Below are 12,663 nucleotides of genomic sequence, written 5' to 3'. Positions count from 1 at the left end.
TGGGAAGTAGAGACACTGCATTTACAAAGTGCTTGATTTACAGAGGACTTACTGAACATGTGATATAAAAGCCTCCTGCAGAGAACTGCCTTTTCAGGCATCTAATATACTCTTGTCATGCACACTTGCATGTGGTGAAATATTTTGTTTAAAGTAAGCAGCCGAATGGGAAGGAGGAGGGGTGCCACATGTTAAATTCAAGTCACATCCTCTACAAAAGGAAAACGAAGAAAAACAGCAAAGGATTTTCTGCCTTAATGTTCCACCAGCTATGGCTACCTAAAGGACACCTGGGATCTCCTTCAAGGAAAATTAAGTTATTAGCCATTAACACTTTATCAATGCTATATCAAGCTTGTCAACTGCCATTTTCAATTGAATTCAAGCCAGTCAGGGCCAATTTGGACAGGCTAGAGCTATGGTTTTCCAGAGGGCACCCTTGGTGGTCTTTAAGTCCGTAAAGAAAAACCAATAATAAAACTGGGAAAAGCAAAAAATTATAGCATTGAAATAAAAAAAATGTAAATGAATTGGGCTGATTTGATAATGCCAATCACCACAGCGTGCAATAGGCCACAGACTGACGGGGGAGGGTCTGGGTGATGAGGGGGACCCTGGGATCCAGAGCGTCTTACCATCAGTGGCGCTGCTGGCAACAAGCGAGCCCGTCTCTGGCATCCCCGTTTCACAAGAAATTTGACGCATAATAATCGCGTTTATGAAGTTGGCCGCAGTCATGGTGGTCTTACCGAGTGCTCGGAGCTCTTGTTCCTGAATGGACATCGGTTTGTTTTGAGTCTTTTCCCTACTAGCTGTACCGCTTTCTCCACGGCCAGGAGGGTTATCCGGCTGGGGAGGTAGCAGGTGCTGGGGACGGCCTGAAGCCGAGGGATAAGAACCTGGGTATATTCCTCCTGGGCTGGGGCTGGACAGCTTGGGGTCAGATTTACTGGAGGGCCCATGCTGGTCCTGCACGTGCTTAGGTAGACTTCCCCTGCTTTTGCCACCTTCGCGTCCCTGCTCTTTGGCTACACTTGAGTCCATGGCAGGTGGGTAGGCCTCAGGGGGCACACCCGTCCTTTGGAGGTGGCTGGGGTAACCTTGGTAGCGGGATGAGCCTGAGGGCATGGACCTGGCAGGCAAAAACAACAAAACACACTTTCAAAAAGCATGATAATCCAGGTTGCTTCTTGATTTGGAGGACATCCCATTAAAATTCTTGTACCAACAGAAGAAAAAGCATTTTACCGTAACACAGATGAGCTGGAGTGTTCGTTGACAGAAATACTTTTGCCCCCAGTGTTGTGCAGGACGCTTGGCCTCTGCTGCACGTTCTCCTGGGTACGAGGTGACACTGGGGAGTGCTGGTGGCTGTATGGCTGGGAAGAAGGTCTCACACTGCTGCTGCTGCTACTTGCCAAGCTGTGCTCTGTACCTGAGAAGAAGCACAAACAGAATCCTTTAATTTTACACATGCATTTCTCTTTCCTCAAACGACATTTGTGTTTTTATCAAGTGGCTTCACTTATAAACATGCAGACAAACACTATCTCCTCCATACCTGGTCGCCATATGGGGGCGTGCTCCACATTTCCAAGAGACCCGCCTTTCTCTCTGTCACGCTCTCGGTCTCTCTCTCTGTCCCGGTCCCTTTCCCTTTCACGGTCTCTCTCTCGTTCCCGTTCTCGATCTCTCTCCCGGTCCCGTTCACGCTCCCTCTCTCTCTCCCGCTCCCTGTCTCGCTCCCTGTCTCGTTCCCTCTCCCTGTCCCGTTCGCGGTCTCGTTCACGCTCGCGCTCTGAAGAGGAGGATGTGCCTTGCATTTTGTTCATGTGTGAAGAGCCAACTGTACACAAAAAAGGAAAAAGAAATCATTATAAAACCCATACTAGCGCAACATATTTAGCTGAGGTAGTTTTTGCGAGCTGAATTGTACCAGGTGAGATGGGGGAGGTGGTGTAAGGCCTGCCAGGGAAGGTGGTGCTTGTCCCAGGGATGTAAGTGATGCGATCCATTGGGGAGCCAGCTGTCCCTGCAGAGGGAGGGACCAGGACAGGTAAGTGTGGCACCTGAGAAAGATCGATGATCCCTAGGGGACAGAAAGAAGAGGAGGGTTAAGAACAACCAAACAGCTGGTCCAGATGGCCGAGAGGATAACGGTTAAACTAAGTCTAATGCTCCATTCTCATCATGATCCTCATTAAAGACACAATCCAACTCAAACAGACACTACTTTGTTGTTAGCAGTGATGTAAAGGCTTGATGTTTTTATAGGTAATGATATAATGCCATTAAAACATGTTTAAAGAATATGAAAGGATGAAGTGATGAACAAGTCTTGATTCAAAATGTGGAAAATGATAAGCCAAGACAGACATATGGCCAAAGTAAATGATATCAATAAAAAAAATGGGAGATTACCTGATAAGACTCTGCTTTAGAGAGCGTTTCAAGGCAATGTCACTGATGAATGACGCAAGGCCTTTTCCTGTGAATACTTTCACTTCTGGTTTGCTGCCGTTCGCTTCTGTCTAACATTATACTGGAAACCAAATGTACTCACTCAGCCCTCAGTGACTTCACATTGCAACTTTTCAGACACTTAAACGCAACTCAACGTTTCTGTATTATGCTTTTAAACAAACAGATTATAAATGTTATTGCAAATTAGCCGTATTGAAAGCTTTGCCAATAGACAATAAATAAAACTAAATACTCTAGGGAATGACAACAACCAGATCATTCATGTGTGCCTCTCTCTAGAAGACACTAATTACCTTTAACTGCTGCTTGATGCTGCACACCAGCTGAGTGTAATATATACTTAATTACGAAAGCATTATCCACCTGAGCTGCAAGCTGAGGTACATGGTTAAATAGGCCATGGACAGCACCGCACTTCATATTTCAGCTCACCGGTGGTTCTATTATTGAATTAAATCCAGGTAACATGAACCCTGCTGTTGTTTCGTAATGGTAAAGGCTCTCAGCAAGCTCCATCTGTAGGTGTAGCATACTCGACTTTCAGTTTGCCAAACATCTTAAAAAGCCAGTGTGAACACAAACCAAGACAAATATGGTTGAAAGTGAGCGCTGATGTGACTTCAGGTGAGTTAGCCTTACCACGTGGGGGCGCAGAGTAGGGCAGAGAAAGAGGCTGGTCTCGTGAAGGAAGGCTCCTTAGAAGGTCGGAGCGCTGGGCAGCCATGGCAGCAGCTGCAGGCCACTGGTGCATTTGCTGTGAGGTGATGTAGTCATTGAACAGCGTCTGGCGGTTCTCCAGGGCCGCGGTGTCGGGAAAGCCACGGATGAGGTAGGGGTAGGGATGAGGATAGGCCGGGTTGGGGGCTAGGTGGCGAGGCAAGTAGTACGCTGTTGTGTGTAAAGAAAAGTCAGAAAATCATTCAGCTTGGACTAAATAAGTCAAAGCCCACAAAGATGTTTGGTCTCATTTTTTGTGAGAATTTTTTTTCCTGACTACTCTTTGTTGGGGATTTTTGACTAATCCTCTCTCACATCACAAAACAGAGGACTCAATAAAAGGTAAGGCATATTTTTGATGTCTGGACATTTCAAGGATGGCCTTTAGCATGATTGTTAAAGTTTGAGTTTTGGTGACCTTGTAACAGCCAACAATAACCTCAAATGAGGAGAAATTTATTCAGGCCTGAACAGCTGAAAACACCCAAGTGTGTCCAGGGTCTTCAAAGAGGTCAGTTTCAGATGAGCTGATTCAGAAGTCTCATATGTTTCAAGATATTTTTTAATAGAATTTTGACTGTGTCTCTGTACCTGGTTCGATGGGGATGCCACGGGGCAGCGCTGCAGGATCAAAGGCTAAGGGGATCTGTCGATACACGTCTGTAGCTCCAAGACCCTGCAGCAGACGCTCATAGGACGGATCCGCAACACCAGTGAGTGGGGATTTGGTGGCACTCATCTCCCTGGGGGTAGGTGTGGCTTTACGCTCCTGAGTCGGATTTTTACTGGAACCTGGAGTCAAAAAATAGGAAACACAAGAATTTCATTTATGGCTTTTGCTGGATGAAGAGTAAAGTATCTTGTTTAAAATACTCTTCTAGCACTACACCACCTACTACATACCACAGCTAATATGCATTAATAACATACATACTTTGCATTAGGTTTTGTTTCAAATTCCGCTGTTCTATTATTTAAAATTATAAACTCACTGTTTTGTGTGGAATGAGAAATACCCACCCTCATGCTGCCTTTGGCTTGCCTCCCTGGACAGTGGGGAGCCACGGTGCGAAGGTCCAGGGTAAGGGGTCCTTAAGGTGCCTTTATCATCGTAGCCCACAGGGCTATGATGGGCTTTTCCTCCTTGCTCTGAACCCAGTGTAAGGGGAGAAGAGCGGGCTATAGAGCTAGCCGTACTGACCACTGCACTGGGCCGTCCTTTAGGTGCCTCCTCATATCGACCCCTCTCAGCACGCATCTCCAGATGGGAGGGTGCATTGTGGTAGGAACGTGGTGAACTGGCTATGATGGAGCGGACATCATGACGTTTCCCTGAACCAGGCGCCTCTTGTTTCATAGGTGTTCCCTAAAGAGGGTTACATTGGGAGTTAATAGGGTAAAAAGCATTAAGGGTGGGATAGTCTCTACATGTGTTGTTAGCATCTGTATACCTGTGCTATGATGCCCTCCTTGGCAGGCTGTCTAAGCTCTTCTCTGGGAATGAGGTGGATAGAGCGCCCAGCCTCCTTAACCGTGGGCACGATGGCCTCTCTGCCCTTCATCGGGTCAGACAGTGAGCCGGACCCTCGGGTTGGTGAGCCCTCTCTTTTCATCTGCTTTGCTTCCCTTCTCAGGTAGCCATCCTGAGGGTCAAGATGACGAGGTATACCTGAAAGTGAAATATGTTAATCTATCTTTCTTCAAACAAGAGTGGGCAGCAAATATTTAATTTTTGTTTTTCATAATTCAGCCAGACATGAGGCAAGAAATGGATGAAGCACATGAGGAAAACAGATATGAAATTTTGGATAGGAATAGTGTGAGATCGACATTAAAGGTCATTATATTGCAAATAGGGCCGCGCTTTAGGTACAGACACTTTTAGATTCACTTCAGAGATTTAGTGTACTGCAAAATCTTCAAGACTTTTCCAAGAATAGCTGTGTTGCTTGAATCTGCCATGCTTAAAATCACACATACTTCATCCAGTCGACGGCAACTCATAAAACAATGTCAATTTGGTTGTTTTTCACAATTACGAAAAACACTCAGTGCATTTGAATTCTTTTTTTAAAGTTGTGGTAGGCGGAAATGTAGAACAGGTAAAAATTGTCAGAATTAAAAAAGCACAGCTCTCCTCCTGCAGCTCTCCTTTGTCCTCTCTCATGGATAAGCCCCTCCCCCTAGAGGAGCAAACATTTCAAATGTGCAAAAAGTTCAAGTGAAAAGTCAGCATGTCCTTCTGACTTCCAGGACTCATATTTAAACTTCTCCGTTTAACCCATTCAGCTACCACAGTCTACTCCATCGGACTCTGTTGCTCTTTATATCATCTCACCTGATCCAAGTGTAAAGACCTGTGATTGGCTAAAGTCTTCTGCCATCGGCCACATTTCCTAAAGTTTGATGACAGAGCCAAGAGGGGGTGCAGAAGTCTAGTTTTCTCTCAGAGAGCTTCGACTCCAGTATGTAGAAGGATAGTATAACTTTCTTCATAATGACAGCAAAAATGAAAAATACTGCCTACCCCAACTTTAATGCTTACTCTGCAGGAAGAGATAAGACAAACTTTGCCACCAGGATAGAGTGGGAGTTTCACTTTAAACTAATACATGTTGAAAAAGAACATACAATTTCCTGCTCATGCCTTATATTAAGGTGATAGATTGATTTGTTATCCTACCTTGTGAGATGGAACCACGAATGTGATGAGCATCCTTGTAGGAAGTGTGGTGCGGACTATCCCTATCATGAGGCATGGCTCGAACAATCAGACCTGAGTTGAAGACAGTTGAGAAGTCTTGAGATGTAGGATTGTACATAGTAAGTGATTTAATCCATACTGAGTATTGAATACATTAAATAAATGTTTAACATGATGGTTATGTGGGATTATCTCTTACCTTCACAGTTGGCTGCAGACAGCGAATCCCTCATTGGCAGTCCTCTAGAGATGCCTCCTTCCATGACATCAAAAGAACGCTTCAAACCCAGAATGTCCCCAGACTGCCCTGGGCCTCGGCCCTCATCTTTGGGGGTCTGAGATGGTGGGCCTGCAAATTACAAACATGCTATTATATGTGCACAAACAGTATTTCTAGGGATAATACTCTGATGTAATCATTTATATGAATAAGTCAAGGTGCAGATCTGTGCTTGTAAAGGCAACAGGAAACCACATTTGACATTGTGTTGGTATAAAGTACAGCATAAAGTATACCACAGCTGAGCTGATATACTCACGGTCGTATGTGAGGATGTGCCCACTGATGCCCTCAAAAAGCACGTTCCCTTTAGACAGGGCCTCATCCCGCTCTCTCTCAGCTCGGCTGGCGCTCTCCTCTGTGATCAGACGTGCTATGGTTCCCTTATAGAGCACATCTGCAGGCGTCCCCTGTGGTGACAACAGAAGAAATGAGACCTGCACTTTGTTGTATCAGTGTGCAGCAGCAGCCACTCTCAAGAAAATGTCAAAGTCTGATCACAATCTTGATATGGCAAACTAGAGAAAGAGTTTACAAGAAACATCTTTGACGATCAGCAGAAACCCTGAACACTTAATTTCTCAATTTTCTGTCAAACTAACAGCTTGTAGAACCACTTTAATATGTCCATGATACAAAAAATATAAGAAACAAACAAACAAAAAAGAACATCAAGCCTCTCAAAGCACCTTGAAGTTGTCTTCTCAGGAAACCTATGCACCTGCCTGTGTGGCACACTACAAACTCTGAACAGGTAAGCAATTCTTATACTAGGCAAAGGTAAATACAATGTTTGATAGAGACTGGATTTAATTTTGTACTTCCTGTGTATACTAGGAAATTAATACCTCTACTATTTCAAGGGAATAACACGGACTATGTAATTTTGCTTTATCTTAACTAGCACATATTAAGAACTAGCACTAAAATTAAAAATCTAACAGTTCATACAATAAACAAATCAGCACAATGAAAACATTGCTGGATCAGCCACAACATTATGACCACTGACAGGTGAAGTGAATAACATCGATCATCTTATTATAATGCAACGTTCTGCTGGGAAACCTTAAGTCCTCACATTCATGTGGATGTTTGACATGTACCACCCACCTAAACACTGCAGGCCAAGAAACCCCCCACCCCTCTTGGCAACAGCAGTCCTTGTTGCCAGCAGCCACCCTCAGCGGGACAATGTACCCCGACACACCACAAAAACTGCTCAGGAGTGGCCCCTGTTCACCTGGGTTCCACACTCCCCAGATCCAAATCTTACTGAGCATCTGTGGCATGTACCATGATAATCCTGATCTAGGTTGGTCCCATCCTGCAACCCAAAGGACCCACAGAATTCACTGCCACCATCTCGGTGCCACAGAAATCCCAACAGGTCCTGTGTCCATGCCCCACTGGGTCAGAGGGGCTTTAACAGCATAAGCGGCACAATATTAGGCAGGTGGTCATCATGTTATGCCTGATCGGTGCATGTTGTAAGTGTTAAAACAGAATTACTCAATATAAAAATAACACATTTCTGTTAAAAGCCCCTGATAGTTAATTTAGGAAAATTATAATGAGTCACAGTACAGGTGAATTATAATTCTATTTCAAACTATTCTTGTAGAGTTGGTGTGAATGACTGGGAACACTCATCACTGCTCTTCTTTTTGGGTAATGCGTGAGCAACACTAAGCTGTTAATTTGATGCAAATTGCTGATTAAGTTACATATGAAGAGAAAGTGTCCTGCATTTCTTGAACTGTTTTTACAGCAGTCAGTGTTTCTTACAACAGTGACGTACAACAGGGATCCAAAACAGTAAGTAATAAGCACACAAAAACACATCTTTGAAACAGAGTTGTACTCCCAGATGAAGCGGAGGTGCAGTCACTTGACAACAGTAGATGACAACAAGCGGCTTTGTTGAAACCTTGACTCACATCACTCGTACCCTGAGTATGAGTCATGTTTCTACACTGCATGGTGAAGGGACGAGAGCGAGAGTGGACGGTTGAATAACAGATGCAATAGGGCCTGAGAGCACATTTCTCATCTGTTGGTTGCAGCGTTTCCCAGAAATGACTGAGGAAGGCTGGGGGACAGACTTATAGGGTTCGGCGAATAGGCAGGGGGGTTCTGTTTACAGGATCAGATGGCACTGACTACAGCAGTCCTTAGCTACTCCATAAAAAAATGCATCACTGCCATACCTGAGTGTGTACACACACACACACATCTATCAATCGACCTAGCTTGAAGCCAGACAAATAGATCTTTCCCTCTTGAACGGTTACACTTTATCATTCCTTATCTTTCCTTTTACTAAGCTATCACTGTGTATACCAGCCTCCTCAACATTCATTTGGTCTTGTAGGCCACCTGGATTACAGTGGGTATATCAATGACTGGGTTTAGCCAGCATCTAGAGTAAATGCATAAATAAAAGAGGGAACAGACGCAGTACAGTGTGTACCTGTTGCTAGGACAACAGGGCCACTCAGAGCTGTGGTTATGTCACAGTACTAGGGAAATCCAGCAGCCACAGCACTTGTTCTGCCTCATGACCTCTCACCAGTTCTGCTGCTCTCTCTTTCATCATAAGTACAAAGCTCAGATTTACAGCATAAAGCTCAGGTTTCATACTGTATGCGTAGAGGCCAGTGGCTGCATATATGAGCAAAACTAGCGTGAACCACTGGAAGAGGCTGGGATAATAAAAAATAACAAGCATGGCCTGTCTGTGTGATAGCCGTACGAGGCAGTGATAGCAGAAGCCTTAACACCATTTAAAACAGTATTAGTGTGTGTTCACTATTTATAGCTATTATATCAACCTCCAAGAAATCAGATTAACCTGAACACACCACTCTAGTACTGTAATATGAGGAGAAACACTAGCATAGCAAGTCTCCTCAAAACCTACATGACCCATTACCCTGCCTATATATGACAATATCTGAAAACAACGTATGTAGATACATTTCAGAGGCTGTTCACAGGTTCTTCAAATAAAAAGGGGAAGAGAACTGGCTGCCAGTTGTCTGTTGTAATGCACTACTAAAACTTCTTGAACACTGTCAGCAGAATTTTCATAACGCACACACATCAGGAATTGCCGCGCCCAACACAGCAGTAGCAAACTGCAAGTGTTACAGTGAGAGTTAAAACACAGTGGCAGGGGATTATCGTTAGGTTACATCATCAAACTAACAGCTTAAGAGTATTTTAAAGGGAAACAGCAATGATTCCCACATGACACACTCAAAACAGACATCTAAACCAAAAAGTATTTTCTGAACAGAAAGTCAGTTATCTCTAAAACACATTCAATTGAAATTAACCTCGCACATAAGATTAAGTGGAGACACAGCAGCTTTGTTAAGAAGAAAGCCCTGGAAAAACTCTATTGGGATCAGCAGAAAGAGACAAAAAAAACACTTAACTGGGACATTACCAACTCCTGCACAGCAGCAAAAGAAAACAAGACCCAGGACCTACTTCACTGATGTCAGCTCACCTGAGTAATGGAGCCCCCTCGGTAGGAAATTGAAGAATCTGGATGCATTCTGGTCCCTGGGATGCCCTTAGTGATACTGCCCCCTGTACGGCTGGAATAGAAGTTGTAAAGAAGGCAAGGAAAGAAACTGTAATCCAAAATGTGAAGTTGGACTAAGAGTAGGTAAAGCACAATGTAAATGATCACTAGGAATGTAGGTTTGCAGTCCTGCAAGGCTGGCCAAGATGCCAAACATGTATATCTCTAGTTTTCATTCTGACCACCATATCTAGTGATGTTAGAGTGAAAATTGAGTCAGTTTTCCACATTTACTTAAAAAGGAAAACTGCGTTGAGGCACTACTGACTATAATCGCAGCCTTAAATTTTCCTGAGTAAGTGTCTACCAGCTTTGTACACACAGACTTGGGCAGTTTCTTCAATTCTTCACATCCTCTCAAGCTCTGTCAGATTAGATGAGCTTCAGTGAACTCAACTCCCCACCTACTTTCAACTGAGATTTTAGTCTAGCCTGGGTCACTCAAGTACATTCAGAGACTTGTCCCCAACTCACTCCAGTGTGGTCTCTGCTGTGTGCCATGGGTCACTGTCATGCTGAGGGGCTAAATCTTTTCAGCATGACAGCGCTGAATAAAAAAAAAACCTCATGATTTGACTTTGTTATTTAAGGGTGTGTGACATCATGGCTGATGGGAAAAATGTCATAACTCTCAAATAAATTTGTTGTGATGGAGGAAAAACTGGATCAAGTGAGTGAATATTTCATCCATCGATATAACTCCTTACCCCCTACAAAGGCCAGGGCAAAATGCAAAATGCAAAAGTTAAATATCGACTCCTTGCAAATGGAAACAATGTGAGGAAAAGACAAGGCACCCACCACGTCCAGTAGCACTATCATGAGGCGCTCCCTGGGTTGACAGGTTATCAGCTTGGGAGGATGAGCTGTGAGGGGACAACTGCTCCTGCTTTACTACTGGGAAAGTACCTGTGTCGCACATCACAACATGAAAACAAGCAAGGAATGAAGAGACAAACAGTAATGAGAAAGTCACGTCTGTAGTGAGGCAAGAGTTAATTAGATCTGAGTATCAGGTGTGGTAGTGGTGGGTGGCAGCTTACAGGAAGAAAAAAATTGAAGTGCACTAATCCCTCCACCAATTATACTCACCAACTTTCCTTTGATCCATCCAAGGCAACCCCATCTGTGTGGGGGGCATCTTCCCATGGTCCAACCCGTGAGCAGGACTGTGCAGCTGCACTGGGGTGCCCTGAATAAACACATTATTTGATCACAGTGTTTATAAACTCCATCACTGCTATGGTGTTCGTTGGGTTTGTCACACTGATTTTTAAATAATGTCCTAATATTGGGTAATTATGATGATCTAAAAGCGATAGTTTGGTGCGTCGTGCTGTACCTGTGTGATAGAGCCTCCTGGCTTATTGGAGGAAATGAGAGGTGGAGGCTCTGGCATTGAGAGGGGTCTCACTGCTGCTAGTCTGCTACTGTCCTGAGGCAGGCTGGATAGTGAGGGGTGGCATGCTTGCTGGAACGCTGGTAGACAGGAGAGATTATGAGACTGAGTATTAGATCTTTGGTAAAGGCTCTCCAGAGGACCTTCAGCATCAAGAAGTTTCCATAATGCAGTATACTACTCAAAGTACTAATTAAAATGGATTGTATATGATGCTTGTAAAGAATACAGAGAATACTTACAATTGAAGTGGAGCATGTGTTGGTCTTGACTGATCTTGGCCATGTCTCGTGGGGACATGGGGAAGGGGGAGAGAACTGGGCGACCCAAGTTGGAAGTCCTCAGGTCATCAGGCCCCAGTGCCTGCTTCTTGGCTTCCCCATGTGGAGAGAATGCTTGGGACTTTTCTGCAACACCAACACATAGAGAGAGTCAGGACCAAGACGCAGCATCCAGATAGAGCAATCCAAGAAGCCGTCCTTTTGCCACTGCTAACTCAGTGTCGTCGACAGCATCATCACTGTCATCATACTGACACAGAATCCCTCGTGCCACTTGCCACTCAGAGTGACACGCCGCTGAGTAAGCGCACTAACATCACAACAACCCATTGCTAAATTTCAGCTTCAAGTACACAGGTAAAATCCAGCAGAGGAGGTGATTGCACTGCAGTGTGCGAAAGGTGTGATTAGAAAGAAGTAGGGGTAAAAGGCAATGGGTGAACCTACTTAATCCCTGCAGGAGGGTCAGTAACCACCTCTCGTTGCCTTCCAGTTCTGAAGGGACACAAACACACCACAGTTCATCGCATCCTCACAGCATTGTTCTCTTGCTTGCCCTCAGATATACACTAACTACATTAACTCTCTCCATTACATGGGCAGAGAAATACTAATAAATACATATGCTCCTATGTCAGGTATGAAGAGCTTTCTAAATCTTCTACTTTTCCTAAAACTAATGATAAAGCGGCTGCTGTACTTTGACGTCCCGAGCTGCTGTGCCTAGTTGGTAATAAAAGACCTGTCTTTGTCTGGACTGGTTAAAGTCTTGCACTGTGCTCTCAGACATTCACGTTCCACAAGCTTACAGTAAGTGCACTGAACTAGACTATATTCCCTTCTGGGTCAATAGCAATACCAGATCATTTATCAGTTCCCTCTTCACGAGTGTCCCAGAAACACTTGAATACCCTAAACACTAGAGAACACAGACTCAAGGTTAGAGCTCGTAGCAAGGACCAACTAAGTAAAACTAGATCAAGCACTACTAGAACTGCATGTTGCGCAAGATTTTTAGTAGCCATTTTTTTTCTTTTTTTGGTGAACTCATTATTCCTCTAATCATGTTTCCCTGTAAATTAATGAATCTTGCACATTTTAAAACTGACAATTCCAGCAATGTACCATGCCATGCAGATATAAACCCTGCAGTAGAGTGACATGGATCAGACACCATGAATGGCACAGGAAAAAGGAGATAAT

The 12,663-nt window shown here is 44.2% G+C and overlaps 1 protein-coding gene across 1 annotated transcript in view; it reads right to left on the bottom strand.

Moving 5' to 3' along the window:
- Positions 1-12,663, bottom strand: part of ncor2 (nuclear receptor corepressor 2) — a 108,121-nt gene that overhangs the window by 9,911 nt on the left and 85,547 nt on the right. The window contains exons 23-39 of the mRNA XM_051950467.1: positions 11,908-11,955; positions 11,422-11,586; positions 11,123-11,259; positions 10,873-10,972; positions 10,578-10,689; positions 9,703-9,793; positions 6,445-6,595; positions 6,105-6,254; positions 5,885-5,977; positions 4,653-4,870; positions 4,222-4,567; positions 3,793-3,993; positions 3,124-3,372; positions 1,937-2,032; positions 1,562-1,846; positions 1,249-1,435; positions 636-1,132 (exon numbers count right to left, since the gene is read on the bottom strand). Of these exons, the coding sequence (XP_051806427.1) occupies positions 636-1,132; positions 1,249-1,435; positions 1,562-1,846; positions 1,937-2,032; positions 3,124-3,372; positions 3,793-3,993; positions 4,222-4,567; positions 4,653-4,870; positions 5,885-5,977; positions 6,105-6,254; positions 6,445-6,595; positions 9,703-9,793; positions 10,578-10,689; positions 10,873-10,972; positions 11,123-11,259; positions 11,422-11,586; positions 11,908-11,955 (3,126 nt within the window). The remainder of the gene's footprint in view (positions 1-635; positions 1,133-1,248; positions 1,436-1,561; positions 1,847-1,936; positions 2,033-3,123; positions 3,373-3,792; positions 3,994-4,221; positions 4,568-4,652; positions 4,871-5,884; positions 5,978-6,104; positions 6,255-6,444; positions 6,596-9,702; positions 9,794-10,577; positions 10,690-10,872; positions 10,973-11,122; positions 11,260-11,421; positions 11,587-11,907; positions 11,956-12,663) is intronic.

This window comes from Acanthochromis polyacanthus, chromosome 7, assembly GCF_021347895.1.
Source record: "Acanthochromis polyacanthus isolate Apoly-LR-REF ecotype Palm Island chromosome 7, KAUST_Apoly_ChrSc, whole genome shotgun sequence".
NCBI lineage: Eukaryota > Metazoa > Chordata > Actinopteri > Pomacentridae > Acanthochromis > Acanthochromis polyacanthus.
This window is presented reverse-complemented; position numbering and strand designations above follow the sequence as displayed.